At 36.5% G+C, this 21334-nt stretch overlaps 1 protein-coding gene across 2 annotated transcripts in view; it reads left to right on the top strand.

Annotated features, from left to right (window-relative positions):
* Positions 1-21334, top strand: part of cntn3b (contactin 3b) — a 96199-nt gene that overhangs the window by 15978 nt on the left and 58887 nt on the right. For both annotated transcript variants that reach the window (XM_060868378.1, XM_060868377.1), the window contains exons 3-4: positions 3578-3713; positions 17374-17549. In XM_060868378.1, the coding sequence (XP_060724361.1) occupies positions 3578-3713; positions 17374-17549 (312 nt within the window). The remainder of the gene's footprint in view (positions 1-3577; positions 3714-17373; positions 17550-21334) is intronic.

Here is a 21334-nt window from a genome sequence, read left to right as displayed (position 1 = left end):
TAAGTTTTCAGTAGGACTTAAGTCAAGAAATAAGCCGAAGCCATGCAAGGCCTTATTGAGTTCTTTTGGCCCTCTTTTGACCTGTGGTCCTGGTGAAACCTCTATTTTTTCCCAAAATTCAGTTTTATTGTTCAATGTGATTCAATTTTCCTCTAATATCTTCCTCTACTTTACTCAGTTTATCTTTACTTCTTTGACATTTAAAGCCCCAGTACCCAGCAAAAAACCCCATATCATGATAGTCCCAGCACTGATCTTCACTACACATGCTTCTGAAATCACCTACCGTGACAGTAGTAGCTGTTGAAACAGTCAACCATCCAGACATATACAGTATATATATATATATATATATATATATATATATATATATATACTGTATATGTATATATATATATATATATATACAGTTATATAGTTTGTAGGTATTCTTTTTAAGCTTAGCTAAACTTAAAATTAACTAAGGTGTTGATAAACAAGGAACAATGTTTAATAATATGAGTCACCTGAGTCACCTCAGACTTGCTCATTAGGGGTATTTACAAATATATTTAAATATATCTAATATTAATCTTGAATTTTCTATTATATTAATCTTTATATTATTCTATATAATAACCTTTTGTTTCATGTTTATGTTCTGTAAAGCTGTTTTGAAACAATGTCAATTGAACTTAACCATGTCAATGCACTACAAATAAATTCAATTGAATTAAATAGATATAGCAATTAGCTCCCAGTGCCAGTCCTGTTGCTTTATGGGATAGCACAGTTTCCACTGCTTTCATACCACAGGATCCCTGGAAAAGTTGTAGGTCATTTAGATATTTCTGAATACTGAGACCATACTACTTTTTTGGCATACTTCTTTTTGTCTACTGTATAGGAGCGTACGTGAGATATAGGCAATTTATCAGCATGGTAATATTGGGTTCATGTGTGCAAATGTTCTTTGTCCAGACGTGACAACATACATGAGTTTTATTTTTGTTTAACCTGACCAGTGTATATTGTTCTGATTTGTTGAAATGCTTTGTATCTTTCTTCATCATTTTCTAGCAGGAAGTTTGTGTGGGTTGTAGGGATGGAGATTCGCTGCACGTTCATTGGTTATTGATCGTGTGTAACTGTATTTTCTACTGTTTTCAGGTCATCCTGATTAGTTGTGTTTCCATTATCATTCCGCTTTTATAAGATCAAAACAACTGTGCTGACAGAGATTTTAATATTAGTGCTATGGCTGTACAGTATATATTTCTTTGGTTTAAGTGTCAACCAGAAATTGTATTCTGATTATTTGATTAATTTAGTATTCTAAGCATATCTTTACTTTATTTGACTAAATGTTGTTGGCTGCCACTCTGTAAAAGGCTTTGTATTTGCTCCTAAATTATGGAATAATCATTCTTGTTATATTCACTTGGCCCTGTCAGTGGAGATTTTAAAGTTTCAGCTGAAAAAACATATTTATTTTTTAGCATTTGAATTGGAGAACCTTGAGTGCTGGAACTTTTTGTTCTGATATTGATTGCAGCTTTCATTGGAGTTTATAGTGTTCATGGTGGTTTCAGTGTGTTAATGGAGCTTTTTTTTTTATTTTACTATTTTTTCATTTACTTAATCTTGAAGCTCTTGGGTTTGTTGTTTTTAAATGTACTATTGAATAAAATTTGAGTTGAGTTGAGAGTTTGCTAATGAATACATATCTTTCTCTTCATTTTTACAAGTACAAAATGAAAAGAATCATCATTATAAATATGAATTGCATATTTAATGTATGTAAAAAAAAAAAATAATTTTAAAAAGTAATTTCTTCTACCTGTATAGGCAGAGTTAAAAGCCTCTTCAGTTGGATTGAAACTATGTATATGTAGAACTACCATGATGAATAGAGCTTTAAATTAATCTGTCTGTAACTTCCTCTATCTATCTATCTATCTATCTATCTATCTATCTATCTATCTATCTATCTATCTATCTATCAACATTGTATATATATGTATGTATATATATATATATATATATATATATATATATATATATATATATATATATATATATATATATATATATACGTATATACATATACACAATATATTATACAATTGCAATAATATTTTTTTTATCATTTTGGTGTATAGCAAAACAAACCTAATCCTGAGCAGTTTCTGTACATACTTTTGTGAATGTTACATATTGCACCTTTTGTGTCCCACATGTCCTAAAATGTTAAAAAATATGAAATATCAGAAGACAACATCTTCTGATAGTAACTGCACTTACAGTATGTGCCAAAGTCCATGGGTCTGAGAGCAAGCATGCAGTAGGGCATTCTGGTACTGTAGGTGGAGAGACTCTACACAGAAAATCTCTGGCTGCAATATTTTAGAATGTCACGGCTCACATTTGAGATGATGGTGCCCATTGCAGGTTGCCTCCACCACTGGTTCTGACCCACTAGTCGATTGCATTCACTTTGTTCAACCTGTATGCTGACAACCTACAGTGAGTAAAAGGGGAAACTTTATAGATTTAGTAAAGGAAAAGTGATCACTTATGAACTAAAGTTAAAATAAACTGTCAATTCTATCAATAATTTGCATTTCTGTCAACCATTTCACTAAATATTTCAATGTGGTAAACTTTTCCATAAATATATATCATTAGATGGAAATGTAGCGCCTGGGATGAAGGTTAAGGGTCTTATTCAAGGACACAGCCATGGAAGCTTAGCAGAGCTGATTTGAACAGACAAGCTTCTAATCAAAACCACTGAACCAACACAACTAGCTCAACTACCTTGTATTGATTGAGTGCAATAGCTTAGTGCAAGTTAATTTGGTGCGAAAAGTGGTCTGATCAATGTAAGCTAGTTGTGGTGCCTCAGTTGTTAAGGCTGAGAGTTACAAATTAGATGACTGGGTGCATGAACAAGACCCTTCACCACATCTGTATTCTGCACTGTTGCTATAGCACGGTTCTTTAAAAAAATTAGATAAATGAGCAAATCAAATGGATTATTTGTTATTTTATACTATAAAAGATATTTGTTTACAGGTGTGTATAATCGGTCTTTGTTCAGCAGTTTATTGGCAAACCTATAGTATTTACAGTAAGTACTGTAAAATGTACAGTATATTTTTTACGGAGAGATTTTATACAGCATGCTTTTAGACATTTAAAATCGATTCATGAAAAAAAATAAAAATAAAATGGAAAAAAAAAACAAGAAAATATAATGCTTCTTGGAATATGGATATACAACAGTTGTTTTATTCCTCCATAAGAATTCATGACGCTCAGAGCCACATACAGGCAGAACATAATATATATTGCAACTATACTGCTCTGATCTTTTGTGTTTCTAGTATCTCTCTAGTTTTCCATTAAAAACTATATACAGTACACAATATTAATGTTAGCCAGTTGACTTTGATCTCAGCTGGGTTTACATAAAGATGTAGTATGAAACATACATACAAACTCTTTCAGATATTATGCATTCAGTGTTTTGGGGTAAAGCTACAGTATCACTGATGTTCTGATTTTGATTTGTTTTTTCTTTTCATCTCACCAGCTTATGCAGAAGATGCGTTGTTTCATGGTCCGAGGTGGAGAACAGAGCCCAGTGACCTGATTCTCCCGATCCACTCCCCAAAGCAGGAGGCTGTGCTAACATGCGAGGCTTCGGGCATCCCTCTTCCACAGTACAGGTAATAGCTCTCTTGAGCACACCGGCAACCATTTTACCAACTGTGCACTGCTTCTGTGCTCTTGTCGCGCTGCGGGTATTGGCAAATCGGCGACGATTCCCTCAGGAGGACTGAATGGGAGACTAACAGTGCTGATTGCTATCGATTTTTGGAGAGGAAGAGGCAGTTTGTTTGTCTCAAGAGAAATACAGTAACCCACTGTATAGACAAGCGCTTCGTCTGACTGTGTCTTATCTCATGACCCAAATTTGTAGAGATCTTTCTCCCGGATGTCAAGGTCATCTACAGCAACCCTGTCGAACTAAATGACTTCATCCCGAACTTAATGCTACACACGTTTTATACATAAAATCAGAACCATTATCATAGCTAGACACTTGTTGTTGTGCAATCCTCAGCAGAAGCTTCAGATATTAGCAAGCACAAAGCTTCATTTATTAGCCTTTCCTTGAGAGTAATGTGCACTTACTGTACATTGCAGTAGGACTAAAAAAAAACCTTTTTTTTTTGCTTTGAAAATATAAGGGATAGAAATGACTAATTGGTGCTCAAGATTTCCAAGATACTGTCCCACTTAGTCTCTGGAGGGATATCTGGCCTGAAAATAGCAGCCCAGACTGGCTGCGTGGCAGATTGTGTTACCGAGCTTGGGTCAGCATCATGCAAATCCTCAAGTAAGTGCTTGGTGGATGGGGACAAAGAAAGGGGCAATAACCTTGCATGTGACATTTTGTTAAATAGACGTATTTGCTTTTATTCATTGGAGAACAGGATGCTAGGTCAACAGCAGGGGGGATCATTATATTCGTTCTGTGTGATGAGGAGTGTTAGAGGAGCTAATCAATTACGCTCCCAGCACCGCAAGGAAAAAAAAAAAAAAAAGGAAAACAAGTGCAAAAGCTGTCTGTCGCTCTTCAAACAGAAGGAACAACATAGATTATGCGCTTTAATTAGAAAGCTTTTGATTTATTCATGAACGTCTTGTAAACACGGGTGACAAAATAGGATGCGGTCGCTTCTGCCAATTCAGCAAAAGGAATAGACTTCTGCAGACTCAGGAACAAAGCTGGCCATGTTGCGCCGTTGCCGTCTGCAGCATGAACAGACACTGTGCTATTTCCTGGTACTAAAATTATATACTTGTAGGTGAAGACACGTAAAAAACAGTCATGTTTTTCTTAAACCTCCATGACGTGTTCATAAGTACATCACTTCTCTGTGACAGCAGGACTCGTCCAGTCTTTCACGGCAGGTAAGTAAAAAGCAAAAGAAGGATATATTTTTCTAATATTATTTATTTTCCTTTTTCAAAAAGGAACATCTGTGCAGCTGTGTACATTTATGCTACGTTGACACGTACAAAGATTTTATCATTGCACGTTGCCAGTCACTGAGCAGTCAGGTTGTCAGGAGGTGTTCCTACACTCTTAAAATGAATGGTTCCATACAGAACCTAAAATTATGTACTAAAATTACATACAACTCCAAAATGGCCTTTTATATAAAAAAGTACAAAATATTTTGGGTTCTTTATTATTATTATTATTATTATTATTATTATTATTATTATTATTATTATTATTATTATTATTATTATCTATTTATATTTTCTGTAGACTGATTGTCCTACTACTCAATAGTAGAAATGCAGCGACTCGTAGAGAACTTGGGTTCTATCCCAGGAGATTCGGGGCACGAGGCAGGGTACACCCTGGACAGGGTACACCCTGAACTATCGCAGGGCTCAATAACACAAACATTCACGCACTGTGGACAATTTAGAGATACTAATCAGAATACAGTGCATGTCTTTGGACTGGGAGGAGGAAACCAGAGTACCTGGAGGTAACCCGACAAATCATGGGGAGAAAATGCAAACTCCACACACAAAGCAGAGGTGGGAATTGAAACCTCAACCCTGGAGGTGTGAGGCAAATTTGCCAACCCCCAAGACACTGTGCACCCCTAATTATTATTATTATTATTATTATTATTTAGACAGAATTCAAGCAAATTCAAGCAAAATAAAAGTAAATAAAAAACAACATTGCGTTATGAAATAATAGAATATAATATTGATTAGCAAACCTCCTCGCAATTATTTAAGTGTTTCTGTCTGTTCATTCATTCATTCATTTTCTACCACTTATCCGAACTACCTTGGGTCACGGGGAGCCTGTGCCTATCTCAGGCGTCATCGGGCATCAAGGCAGGATACACCCTGGAAGGAGTGCCAACCCATCGCAGGGCGCACACACACACACACCCTCATTCACTCACGCACTCACACACTATGGACAATTTTCCAGAGATGCCAATCAACCTACCATGCATGTCTTTGGACCGGGGGAGGAAACCGGAGTACCCGGAGGAAACCCCCGAGGCACGGGGAGAACATGCAAACTCCACACACACAAGGCGGAGGCGGGAATCGAACCCCCAACCCTGGAGGTGTGAGGCGAACATGCTAACCACTAAGCCACCATGCCCCCCCCTCTGTCAGTTCAGTTTTCCTTATTTCACAAATGTAATCAACTTTTCAATCTTTTCTATATATCTTATCAGACATTATGAGTGTGTGGTACCAAATCAGTATTCTTGCTGCTAAAATGAAACATTCTGTAGGAAGATTTGGTGTTTGTTTCTAAAATTCAGCAATCTTTATGTGCATCATATCATACAAAATGAAGGAGAAGCAGTGTGTGCTCTTGCCATGGATTGCATGTGTTTTTTGTAGTCACTGCAAGTCACATAAAGTCTTTCAAAAAAAATATTTGCATAATGTTTTGCACAACTTTTCTCATCACTGGATGCAACAATATAATGTCACCAATGATTGGTGTCGTTCATGTCTGGAAGTCAATATAAGTCTTCCATTGTCGCTGCAAGTCACTGCATGTGTGAATGCCCTTTTAGTCTCAAAGTGTTAAGAGCAGTGAAAGCTGTCATCAGCGAGACAGAAAAGACATGCAGCCACCAATTTTTGTTTTTGTAAGGAAGAATTGCAATTGATGTATAACTCATAAAGATCTCATGATTCACAAATCATAAGTATGGTTAAACAACAGTAAATATATACTGTGCCATGCTTTTGTTATGATGTAATGGGGTAAGGAAGAACTGGGAAAGAAAAAAATCTAACAATTTTTTTAGCTCTGCATCATCAGTCAGTTTAAATCCATGTTTAATTGGGCGATTGCTCCATGTCAGCTTCTCTTTGTGTATATAATGGGCATCCAGTGATCTATTGTAATATCTTAGGCCTCATATATTTCAAGCACTGTTCCTTCTCTTTTATCTTCTTACTGAGCAAAAGCCTCCTTCTTTCTACTGGGAAAACCTTTCTGCCATTTGAAAAGAAACGCCTCATGAGCTGCACAGATTGTACTGTAGCTGCTCTTCCTCTGCTGCCTTGTTAGCATCAGCCAGCTAGCCTAGGAGGCCAGTTCTCACTGCTATGCTAACAAGAGGTCAGTGGTGTTAAACAATTAGCCTGGCTTGCTAAGCTCACAGCTACGATTGTTCCAGTTGTATATGGGTGGCATATTTGGTGTGCTTTGAAGTTTGGGCTTTGAAAAAAGGAATAAAAGTGAAAAACACAATGCTGTTGTGAGAGGAGAGTGAGCCTGTGGCTAGTCTGAACTGCACTGCAATCTTAAATGCCAGTTACTCCAAATAACCAACACATCTTTTGTGTCACTATTCTGCATCAATTGCATGTGACCAGATAAGAGAGAACAGCTACTCTTAAAGGTGTATCATCCATCCATTCATTTTCTGTAGCACTTAGCCTACACAAGGCAGAGGACACCTTGGACAGGATACTAACTCATCGCAGGACATAATCATGCACACACTCACAAGCTATGGAGAATTTCAAGATGTCAATCAGCCTACAGCTTAGTCTTCGGACTGGCAGAGGAAACTGGAGTACATGGAGAAAAACCCTGAAACATGGGGAGAACAAACTCAGAGTTTACTTTGTGATTATTGGGGCCAAAATGGATAGATTTTCTTGGTTTTTGGTGTTTTTTTTTTGGGGGGGGCAGTGAACAGACATATGAAATTACTTTTAATGATAACTGTAATCATGTTAGACTCATGAATCTGAGAGTGTCTAGGCTGATGTGTGTTCACATTGGCTTTGGCCAAATGTGTATGCGCAAAATGTTGAAAATCTGCAATAATATGAAATTTAAAAGAAAAAAATCTCCAAAGAATATTAGACTTTTATTTTTTTTTTTTCATTTTTTCCTGCAATCACTAAATAGCCAAATCCTTCATAGATTGCTCTGTGCACACAGTGTAGAGAAAGAAACTATGCCTTGCAGGGGTCATTATATGTAGTAATAAGAGTGTGACATTTTAACATTGTTTTTTTTTTCCTTGAAAAAAATGTTTACTGCCTACTTTGCGAGTCATTATAATTGACTCACAACCTGACAGTAAAGTAACACAGAACTTTGGTGGAATTATACTGTACTCACTGACAATATGGCTAAACTTACACTTGATAAAAGAAGCAAATACTGTATATGCCTGATGTTTTGAACGAAGTAAAAAAAAAAACCCTCTTATTTAAATAATTGTTAGTAATTTAGCTAACATTTAGAAGCAAGTGTTACAATAGTTTTGTCTCCCTCTTACTTTAACGGCTGAGAATTCATGGCACTTTAAGTCATGATTCATGTGCAAGAGTGAAGGGAAAATGCGAAGGTGGAGGTAATTGAAGAGAACATGTACAAGACCTAGCCTACTTTGAAGACTGCAAATATTTGAAGTACTTTAAGTGATTTGTTTCATTTCAAATGAACAAGCCATACACATCCCAGAACCATCTCAGCTCTGACAATGACACTTCATTCAAGCAAATACCCAAATCCTCAACTCGAACATCTGGAGTTCTTCGAAAGTCTTTTGCAATTTTTTCTTTTTTTTCTTTTTTTTTGCAATTCTTATCATTTTTCTTAACAAGGTCTGCTGTTTTGAATGTCTAACATCATCCAACTATGTTAAAACCAAACAGCATGCATTCAACAGGTGAAGTCCTCATCATTCAGGCTAATGTGTACAGTATTGCTTAAGCAGGGAGGAGGAGCTAATGTTAGGTCAAGGACACTTCTGATCCAGCAGCAGTGAGGAGGGGGAAAAAAAGGAGAATAAGATTATGTGACTTTTCCTTTTTAGAGTCAGTTTGAAGCCTCCTCCTATTGCAGTGAAGCTGGCATCAGCTCAGAGAATAATACCATGCAAAAATGTTTTTTTTTTTTGTTCCTCCATCTCTGTTTTCTACAGAGCTGCGAACACAGCTTTGAATCAGAGTAGTGAATTTTGGCATGACTCACAAATCTAGAACGACTCCAGATACTCTGTAAACTTGGAATTTAGTGCTGGCTTTCAGACAAAATTGGGACTTCTGAGGCTTTCGTATAGCACCTTCAGGCAAAATTGATCGCATGTTTGTTGAGCATGTTGTCGGACATAATTTGAAATGGATTTGACGTTGCCTGCAGCGGATGTACGGTGCCAACCTAACTGATTCTTAATTGATTGTGCATTGAAAGCACACAAAAATTCATTTCTTCCGTTCAAGAATGACGAATGGAGGTCTGAGCCAGCAGATGGACTTTGATGGAGATTCTTTTGGGCTATAAGGGGAATCCTTGTGCTTTATGCAGCTTTGAAGGTCAGCCAGAGTTCATTGTGACTAAAGCCAGGAACTGCAACATCCCTATACTTACATTCCTCCTGAGGCAAAGAGGTTTAAAACAGGAGAGGCTTCATTGCTGGGCTGCATGGGGCAACAAGCTAATAAAAGCATACAGATAATAAGAGATGACTCGAAGATAAAATTGAGAAGCATTTTATGGCAGAGTTTTAGCTTGTTCTGTTTAATTCATTGCTTCTGTTGTCTTCAGAGTATTAACTTTGCCTATTAATTAACGTACAATTCCAGTTGTATATTTAACCTCCGAACCAGGGAAATTGCACCTGGACCCTTTGTAACTAGGCAACTTGAAAGCAGGTTTGTGAATAAGTAAATCATTAGAGAGTGGGCTGATCAGTCAGTTGCTTAAAATTCAGGAATAACACACAAAGAGTCAGAGGTGTCCTTGTGCCAGCGCTCATTAGCCCGGCTCTGCCATTTCTTTTTCTTTTTCTGGATTTATTGCATTCTGGTTTTTATGTTTGTCTTTGCTTCATGCCACCAAACATTTTTACTTGCTAATTCTACTTGTTTTGTATAACATATCATTATTATACATTGAGGTCATCAGTTTACTCGCGCGTTGTAAAGTCTGCAAAATGTTAATAATTTAAAAAATCTAATTAGAGGGATAATTATTTATTCATGTTTTATTTTGTATTACCCCGAATTTCATGTAACAGATGTTTACATACAGCTATAATAATAACTGAATCTACTCAAATAAACCATGTAAATGTTTACATATCCTTGATTCTTTTGAGTTTGAGTTAGTCTTGAGCAGTTAAACCTCCCACTGTGCTTTAGAAAAAAATTGTCCCATTCTTTACTTTTCAACTTCTTCATATTTGAGTCCTTTCCCAGCAGATATATGATGCTGAGATTCATCTTTTTTTTACAGGACAGCTTGTACACAACGATTAGAACAGGTGCAAATATACACTGTTGTTCAAAAAGGCACATTAAGAGCAAGTGAGATGTAAATTTCTGAACAGGTTGATGTTTGTAAAGTATTATTTTTGTTTTAAATATCTTATTTTTTATCATGTAACAATGTACACCGATCACATTGTTTAAAATTGTACAGCCCCCTGGCTCTCAATGGGCCTTTTATGAGCATCGGTGAATGTTGGTGCCTTTTGTAATAGTTGTGTGTAGTCCCTCAGCTGTCCTGTGCAATGTACAGGAGCTGGAGGATTTTTCTGAAGAACAGTGTGCATTTTAACTGCTCAAGACAAACCAGGGATTCATGAACAACTCTCACAAAACATAAAACCAGTCACTGATCATCCAGGGAACAACACAGGATATTACAAATCAAGTTTGTTTAATTTTTTGTGTCTTGTGCACTTCAAATAAATGTGAAATAGAAAAAAGATCCCTTCTATTTTTTTTGTTGTTGTTTTTACTAACAATTAAAATGTATTTATTTGAAAGTTACTGCTAGTTTGTCATTAATATTCTTTGTAGTTTCACAAACTCATCTCATGAGATACAAAATTAGAGGAGACACTTGCACCGGAGCTGCTCTATACAGTAGCTCCAAATTCTTTTTCTAACCCTTGTTAAAGACGTATCAACAGCATCACCTTCTAAACAGTTCCTAAATAGCACAAGTCAAATGATTAAGAAAACTGAGGGATTGCAATGTTTACTGCCTCCAGTCAAGAAAACCGATTGTCCAATCCTTTTTTTTTCCCTCTATGGTTATTGTGGCTTAAACATTTGAGCTGATATGATAAGTTTAGCTGAACAGGTGTAGCTGCTGTGATCGAGTCATATTTCTAACAAACCAACATTAATTTCAACATTACCTTTATAAAGGTATCTCAGTGATCCTGTGTCTCCTTTAGAAAATACTAGTAAATGTTATTAAATGGTAAATATTTGATTGTAGAATTTGGTGATTTGATGATTTTTTGAAGATATGGTGGTTATAGAAGGCTTGGGGGTTTAATTGCTCACCAATTACATTTCTTTATGGCAACAGTATTTCCAAAATAGCAGTGGACTCTTTTAGCTGGATAATGCTTCCTGCCACAGTGCAGGTCTGACAAGTCTGATCTATGGAGGCTCCATCTCACAACTTACATGACACAAAGGATCTGCATTTTTTTATTATTAAATTGTATATAAAAGACATGATATTATGCAGGTGGTTTAAATGTTATATCTGAAGATTTAAAGAGACATAAGAATGAAATTCATTTGAAGTGAATGCAAACATCAGTCTAACATGGTGACTAAAGAATTTAGATTAAGTGATAGTGGTTAGCACCTCTGGGCTGGCTTTCATTCCCTTCTCCCCTCAGTGTGTAGAATTTACATGTTCTCCCCATTGTTCAAGGGTTTCCTCCAGGTAAAAATCCAGGATGACTTCCTCTGTCAGTACAAAGACATGTTGTAGGCTGATTGGGATCTTTAAATTTGTACTGTGTGTGTGTGTGTGTGTGCGTGTGTGTGTGTGTGTGTGTGTGTGTGCGCTGTTGTGCCCTGTGATGGTTTGGCACCCGGTCCATAATGCCTTATGCCCCGAGTCCCATGAGATACATAAAACTGATGGTTGGATATTTTTGCCTCTCATTGGTGGTAATTGTAATGATGATGATGATGATTATGATGATGAAGAAGATGATCAGCACACTACAATGAATTACAATGAGAGTTTCCTATAATTGTATATCAAACTGATTTGGAAGCGATTCTATCAGTCTGCTCTCTGCACACGTCTCATTACCTGAGAATCACCCAGTGTTTCGTTGGCTCGGTCTTCATTTTGTGTAGCATGGAATTTGGCCCACTGGAGAATAGATTTGTCATTGTTTGGATAGGTGCCTTTGTGAGCAATTACTTGTTTGTTAGTTTTGGACATACCATGCACACTCTGTTGCCAAAGCCGCATCATCTGTGCTCTTCGAGCTCCACTGGTGATGGTGAAATGAATCAGTGAATGCTTGAATGGGTAGAAGATTGAATAGATAAACCAAGCAATGATTGGGTATTTAAAGGGGTTAAATATTTATTTGAATTATTCCACTGTGTGTGTGCATGTGTGCATGTGTTATGTGTTGCACAATTCCAAATTTTTACTAGATGACCAGTAATAGACTATATATATAGCAGTACAGCAGGTGTTCCATTCCACTTTGAAATCAACTTGAAAATACATTTTCAACCAGTATATAAAATTTGGTCATGGCACTGTTGAGCGTGAGACATTTTTAACTCTGTTTGGATAAAACTTTTTAATGGTTGAAAGTAACGGCCTCAAATTGTAGATGATTATGAACAAGCACTTGGAGCATCTCACAGCGAAATTGGTTTGATATCACCATTTAAAAAGAGTTCAAAAAGTGGATTGTCATTTCATGACATCACTATTTGCTATCAAGATAGCAAAAAAACATGCATTTCTGCATGATACAAATGATATTTTCAGATTCAGTACTTTTTAGGCTACACTATTAAAACTATTTAAAAAGTAAATAAATTGTTGCAATCAAACACAAAATAATAAATCTGTGTATTATGTTACACGATTTTAAGGATGTAGCAGTTCTCCAAATGCACTGATGTGGATGAGCTGGCGGCTCAGCTGAAAAATCACTGATTAACTGAGAGCGCGGCACTGAAATTCCGCACAACTTAATGATGATAAAATCCTAGCTTAATGATGGATGGAGGATGCGATGACTACAGTAGTGCCTGGGAGCTTTTAATGCCATGTTTACTTCCATCTTCGGTAACGTTAGAAAATGAGTCTTTAGAGCTGCCACGCATTGCTGATCTGACTCTAAACTAGCTGAGTGGGATCTTCTGTGGTCTTTTGCACACCTCTCTACTTCATGCAAAATGATGTGTTAATAAAAAAGTGTTAATGATCAAAAATTAAAAATAAATAAATAAACAAATAATAAAACATTCACCAGTGCTGTGCGTTGACTGCAGAACTGCCTTGATATTTTCAGACTAGCAAAGTCTATACTGCTGTAACTTTGTGTGTGTGTGTGTGTGTGCATGTAAGTGTGTGTGTGTGTGTGTATGTGTGTGTGTGTATGCAAATTACAGGAAATAGAAAAACTGGCTATAATCTATTGTACATTCATTTAGTTGTTACATGAATTAATTATTCGAATGATAGTTTAGCTTTATGAAAGTTTTATGATGTTTAGCAATACAACTATACTTGTGCAAAAGTGTGTGTGTGTGTGCGTGTGTGTATGTGCAAATACACGTACATATTTTTTTTCTGGTAAAGCTTTTTATAGTCTGCAAAGAAGACCCAACCATCCTATCAACTCAGTCTGCTTCATGTCCTTGTCGATTGCTTTCAGTGATCCTTCACTGAACCCTCACCACTCACTCACACACACATCCACAAACACACACTCACTCACAGTACTGCTGCACTTAAGGGAAACAAGCTATTACCCATTTATATACTAACAGCCAACAGACAGAGCATACGAAGGTTCGCTAGTCATGATAAGGATGCACGGTTAAGCAAAGTTTTTTTTCTATGCCTCACCTACATGAAGAGAGTTATGTGCTAGCTAAAAGACTTGTCATTTAAGACTTGTCAAAACCAATGACAGGTGATGAGGTATATTAGGCAGTAACTGATCAGTCAGTTCTTTGAAAGTAGGAAAAATGGGCAAATGTAAGTATATAAGTGATTTTGACCAGAGCTAAATTGTGATGGCTCAACAGCTGGATCCAAACCAGCAGGTCTTGTGGGTTGTTTCTGGTATGCAGCGGTTAGTACTTACTATCAGCTGCATACTAGAGACAACTTGCCGACCAAGTACACTTCTTTATTGCAAAAGTATCCATTAATGGCAGTGGCTTCTTTCAGCAGGATAATGCACGCTGCCACACTGCAAAAAATTGTTCAGGAATGGTTTGAGAAACACGACAAAGAGATCAATGTTTTGGCTTGTCTTCCAAATTCCACAGATCTGTCTGATCCATGAAGGCTCTATCTCACAACTTAATAACATTTTAGATAGATGTTTTTAGATGGACTTGTGGAGCCCATCTGATGATGGGTGAGAGCTGTGATAGTGGAACAAGGAAGACCTACAAAATATTATGCAGGTAGTTTAAATGTTATATCTGAAGATATAAGGAGACATAAGAAGAATGAAAATAGTTTGAAGTGAATGCAAACATCAGTCTGACATGGTGACTAAAGAAGTTAGATTAAGTCAAAGCAAGTACTGTGGAAAGAAATGAAATAATAAGATGAAAATCAGGACGAGAGACAGAGACAGCATTGCTTTTGTAGTCTGTCACAGGCGTCTGGGGACAGTCATGACTGCTTAGTATAATAAAGGCGCTCTGCCTTCCTTGCTCATTAGATTTCTATAGCAAAAGAACAATATTGATTTTTTTTCCTTCTTTCATTTTTTTTCTGCAATCAGCATGTCATACATTCTCAGCAGCCCCAGACTAAAACCCAATCTTGTCATTCCTTGTTCTAAAGAAATAGCTTATTAGCACACAGGATTCTTTGGAGTGAAGTGTGTTTCAACATTACCTTTGGTGTACTTGAGGTAAGCTGTCCAGTATTCGAGAGGGTTATGACCCATGCATCAGAATCAGCTTATTATTGTCAACTGAATTGAGTGCTATATAATTACTCAGTACCTTCTGGATAAGCAATGTTTAAAGGAATATGTGATGCCAGATGGGAAGGCCCTAGTCAGTCAGTAGAGATTTTCTGACAGCATCGTGCTCCTATCTACAGAGAAAATACATTCACAGCTTCAATCAGGAATTCTGTTTTGTTATGCCCACAGCCTGATGCCTGTCAAAACCAATGTCAGTTTGTATGAAATTATTATCCTCCAGACACTGTATGGTTTCCAGTGTTTTATTTGCCTCCATCTGATGTTTCTGTCGAAGGAGAATCAGAAATAAAGCTGTATGGGATCAATAGCTGGATAATCACAACTACCTTCATTTCTGGCACGATCCTTCAACACCGACTTGCACCTTATGTGTTTTCAACATATCTTTTATTTTGGTATTAAAGTCTTTATCTTACCTATTTCACCAGTCAATCGTCAGAATTGAACAGTACTTTATTAGCAAACCAGACTATTCTGGTATCTTAATGGGCAATCCTGAATATCCAGCAAGTGTAGTGTAGTGGAAAATATATGCCCGAGGGTTTTTAGCCAACAAAAGCATTGTGCAGTGTTCCTTGCAAGTATACTTTTGTGTAGGTTTGTGTGCTTTTTTGACACAGCATGTTCTTACCCTCTGGAAAGCGTTCTTGATCCGCTAGACCATTTTTCTTTTTCCTTCTGGGATGAAAGGATTATTCACTCATCCTACAGTGTAATACGCATCCCAAATAATGTTGCAAGGGTAGGCTTTGCTACTGCACCCTGAAAAACTTTCAGCCAATAGAACAAAGCTACTATCACTGTATAAAATAACATATTTTGAACCATAAGCCAGTTAATATTGGCAGATACAGTATTTCTTTTCTTTGATTGACAGATTTGCTTCGGTTTTAACTTCGTGACCTACTTTACTTGGCTGAAGTGGTAACAGTTATTGGCTTTGCTTAGATAGACTCATCTTCAATCATTATATTGATAGGGATTCAGGATTCAGGAGTGGCCAAGATTTCATGGTTAAAGTTTCAACACATGGATCAAATAATTAATTGACTAATCAACATTGAGGTGGTGTGATGTTACAGAAAAAAAAAACACAAAAAGCTGAAGCCTCTGTCCTGAAGCCTCATCTGTGAACAGATGAGGAACAGATTTTTCTCTAACTTTTACAAAGTGCTGGCACTGGAATGGAATAAAGGTTCAATAAACAAAACAATGATAAAAAAATGCAAAGTTTTAATTGGTTAAAAACAGTATCTACTTCTTATATGTTATCTATTGGCTAACAGTCTTCTGTTTATTATTATTCTATATAATTTATTATTATTATTATTATTATTATTATTATTATTATTATTATTATTATTATTATTATTATTGTTATTTTTTTTTTTATTATTATTATTATTATTAGTAGTAGTAGTAGTAGTATTATTTATTTATTATATTATTTATTATATTCCTGTTTTAATGGTTTGAATCTGTGATTTGAATTACAATTGATTATCAAAAGTATTATCAAATCCAAACTCTACAGGAAGCTAATCAACTTTGTTAGAACATTTAAACTATTGAAAACCTTTCAACAAATTCAAAACAAATGTCTTCTACTACATAGATGTAATGTCACTTGTTCAAATTGTTGTTCAGTTGGGCAATTATTGGTAAAAATAATAGTGACAAGTTATTCAGCTACGATTCAATTTTATAAATTGAAATTCAACTCACAATCAAGAACTCTTGCATCTTTAAATATGCTGTTATATGGTTAAGTATTTGTTAGTATGTAGGCTTAGTATGTTTGCCTTGCACTTCCAGAGATGGGGTTCTGGCATGTCTGGTTTCCTCTGGGTACTCCGGTTTCCTCCCCCAGTCCAAGAACATGAATTCTAGAATGATTGACATCAATAAATTGCGATGAGTTGGCACCTCATCTAGTCCTGTACTATGCATGGGATAGGCTCCAGGTTTCATGTGACCTAGTGTAGGATAAGTGGTACAGAAATTGGATGGATGGATGTTTAAAAATTAGGCCTTCCATTGAAATAAGCAGTTGAATCAACCAAGCTAATCTTTACTATTCAACTTCTAAAACCAATGATTCATTACATACAATACTCAATCCTATACCTTCTTTAACATTTTTAGTTTTTCTAAGGCCTATTATTGAGTTTTAAAGAACAAAGATGTTATATACATGGGGTTGATTTATCCAAAGCTCTGGCATAAACAAGGTGAGCTGATAAGATCGATGGGTATGATTAATACTCATGAGCTCAATACTCTTAAGATCTCAGAGCTGATTGTGTTTGCATTTCCACAGATGGTCTCTGAATGGGACGCTCATTGATCTCGATGGTGATGAGAGGCGTCATGTGTCTGGAGGGAACCTGATTATCAACACACTGGACCGAGACCAAGACGCAGGCGTGTACCAGTGCTCTGCCTCCAACGCCCGAGGAATCATCCTGAGTCACAGAGCCACCGTGCAGTTTGCTTGTGAGTTCAATGGATCTAATGATGCAATTCTAAGCTCTTGACTTCACTCAGCATCCTTTTGACCACACGTTTTTCATTTTTCCCAGTGATAATAGACATTTCCCTTTGTTCCTCAAAGGAACAGCATTTGCAAATGCATAAGCCTTATTATAGCTTTGCTTATACAGTACTACTGAATAATCCAAAAAACACTGACATTCAAGTGCCCTGAAAGTGTCTATTACCCGAGTCATTTTCGTGCTCTTTTAGACTTGCATTGCATTTGGAAGATTCTCTTATCCAAAGCAACTTATATGATCTTTTAGACATTTTAGATATTTACAAATATCATGCTACTTTACTAGGTCACAGACTAAGAATATTACAAGGCTGATATCAATGTTAGTACAAGAGAAAAGACTACAAATTAGCATTAAGTGCTAAGCCAAGGGCTTGATGAAGAAGTAAATCTTTAGTGTTTGCTTAAAAACGATCAGGGACTCAGCAGTTCGGACAGTTACAAGAAGTTTTTTCCACCATTTGGATGCCAGGAAAGACAATAGCTATGTTGTATGTCTTCCGTGTATCTTGAAATATGTTGGGAACAGTCAAGCAGTGCTTGAGATTTGAATCAAATGTCATAAGTGCTTTAAAGCAGGTGCGATTCAACATCAAATTGCATTTGTCAATATTTGTTATTCTTTATCTCTAGAAGTCAGAAAATGTCCACTCTTGTTTACTAAATTGATGGTAACACTTGAGTGCATACAGTAGTTCTGATTCCGTTACCGTTGGTCGTACAGTACAGTATATTTGCAGCCCAATTTCATTACAAACATTTTTAAGTATATACCAACCTACTAAAATGTTGCAACTAAAATTGATTGATTTTCATTGACTCCCCAATTTTTTTTTTGCTTTAATATCTGCTTAAATCACAAAGAAAATACTCTTATCATTTCATTCATTTAAGAACAATTTAGATTCCTTGTATGTTCACAGAGTATTTGATATACGCTGATCAGCTATTGTTTCTTCCACACAATGCGCAAATATGATAAGTTAGCTAGGCAAAGTGTGGAAAGTCAGCAAGCTATCAAAAGCGCAAAAATAGGGAAAGGGATAATTCTGTGGGAAGAAATGGCATTAGCTCATTAAATGTTGTACAGATCCCCCTCACACCAGAATAGGCTAAACTAGTCTACCTCCACAGGAGGTCTGGCTGATCCAATTACAATCCAATCACAACCCCTACTGTGTGCGTTTAAATTTACTTTAATGAGGTTAAATGCTATCCGATCATGATTAGCTTATCGAAAAAGCATGTTAATGCACAGTGTAAATGAAGCGTTTTACCCGTCTCTGTGTGTTTGTGGATGTGTGCTTGTCTGCATTTATTTGAACAAGGAGCTTTTGTGGCTAACCCTTGCTCATCTCTTGAGGCTGTTCAGATTTGTTCGGCAGTAAATGAGATTTCCCAGCTGAACAAAGTGAAATCGAACTGGATGTCAGATACAACCAGCTCACAGTAGCAGAGAAGTGTTTGATTGGATTCAGACTCCATCGCTGATTCCCATTAGTCATGGAGTTTCTAGCTTTAAGCGAATCTACAAACGCTATACTATACACTTCTGTGCACCAAGGATGGTTTTTCCTAAACCGGTTTTTTTTTTTTTGAAAAAACATAGATGTAAAAATGAATAAGAAGTGAATAACATTGATTTTCATGTTACAATGGCACTTGACAAGGGGTGGCATATATTTGGCAGAAACTAAAAAGTTAGTTCCTAAAGTTCATGGGTAAGAACTTAAACCAGTTAATGCTGGCTATAATAGAAAGGTGTGAGAACTCACAGAGCATCACAGCTTGCTGCATATGGAGTTGCATAGCTGAATATTAGTCAGAGTGCCCATTGTTGACCCTTGTACATTGCTGAAAGCACCTATGATGGGCATGTGAGCATCAGAATTGGGGCAGGGAGCAATAGAAGCAGGTGGCCTGGCATGATGAACCACATCATGTTGATGGCTGGGTGCATGTGTGTCACTTACCTGGGGAAGAGATGGCACCAGGATGCACTATGGGAAGAAGGCAAGCTGGCAGAGACAGTATGGTGTTCTGGGAAGTGTTTTGCTGGGAAACCTTGGGTGCTGGCATTCATGGGGCTGTTTCTTTGATTTTTGCAGACCAAGTACATTCTTTCTTGGCAACTTTTACAGCATTATATTATGCCCTTATGCACAGCAAAAACTGTTCAGGAATAGTTTGAGGACCATGACAAAGAGTTCATGGTGTAAATCTGATCAATCTGATTTAACATCTGTAGGATGTGCTGTACAATCAAGTCCGATCCACAGAGGCCCCACCTTAAAACCTGTAACGTGCTAGTGCCAGATTCCACAGCACACCAGCAGTGGCCTGTTAGGGTTCATGCTTCAGTATTAGGCAGGTGGATTTACTTGTTATGGCTGATCAGCTTATATAATGTAGATATTTCATTTTGAATTTAGTCCATGGAAAGAAAATGTTCGTCATCTTTAATATACATTATTCAACATTGTGTGTCAACTTATGAAATTGACTATTTTAACTCCTGTTACTCTTAAAGGTCAGATTCTCCATGAGTTACATCCCATTCTTTGAAGAATGTGTTCAGATGAAATTCTGCAGGATTTGATCGTACTCTACATGGCACTTCATGTTTTAGTACATGCCAGTTTAGTGCACACTGGAGATTCTACTTTTTAATCTAGTTATTGCTAATAGCAATTTGTTCTTAAATTTATTTAAAAATGCAAAACAGAGTTTCTCTGCTCCCTCTATAACTCATTTACTACTCACTCACCCATCTTTAGAAAGCTATAGATTCTGCACAACACTGTGCATCACAGAGCTATAGATATGATTGACAACAGGCATCTTGACAAAGATTTAAAAATAAAAAACAGCTAAATTGTATCTCCACTGGCCATTTTTCAGCAGTTCTTTCTGTTAGTACCAGGTGCTCTTGAAAGTAAGTGCTCTTGTTCTTGCTCACTTTTTAAGAAAACAGCGTTTATAATTAATATTTTTTTTATTATATTAATTCTTTATATTATTCCTTATGTTTTCCTTCTGTTCTATGTTTATGTTCTGTAAAGCTGCTTTGAGACAATGCCTATTGTAATGGCATTTATAAATAAACTTGAATTGAATTGAATTGAATTGAATTGAATTGAATTGAATTGAATTAACAGATTAAGGTTTTTCTGATTTTTGATTTACAGCTAACAGATTGTCATGAATCATGGCCATACAAGCATGCTTCTTTTATATTTCATAGTGTATACCATGTGCTAAGTGTAATCTTATGGACATTCTCCCCATGACCAGATTCTGCCATTGTTATAATTATTTTAAGCTTAACATTGCTGCTTAATATCTTTCAAAATCGTCACCTGTAGCTTGTTTTGAACCATACATTTTACATTTTGTTTTAGTTTAATACTCATTTACCGCTTTTATTAGGAACCCCAGTTACCTAATTCCCAATCACATGCCAGCAGTTTAATTCATAGACACATGCAGATACAGCTCAATATATCTAAGTTAAGATTCACAGCAAATATATAGAATGGGGGAAAATGTGATCTCAGTGACTTTGACCATGGCATTGTGGTTTGTGGCAGATGGGCTGGTTTGAGTATTTTAAAAACTGCGACTCTCCTGGGATTTTCACACACAACAGTCTCTAGAATTTACACAGAATGGTGTGAAAAAGGGGTGGACAAAAGGAGCAGCAGTTCTGAGAGTGGAAATGCTAAAC

This window comes from Tachysurus vachellii, chromosome 4, assembly GCF_030014155.1.
Source record: "Tachysurus vachellii isolate PV-2020 chromosome 4, HZAU_Pvac_v1, whole genome shotgun sequence".
Taxonomy (NCBI): Eukaryota; Metazoa; Chordata; class Actinopteri; order Siluriformes; family Bagridae; genus Tachysurus; species Tachysurus vachellii.
The sequence above is the reverse complement of the archived record's forward strand: the minus strand, read 5'-3'. Positions and strand labels throughout refer to the sequence as shown.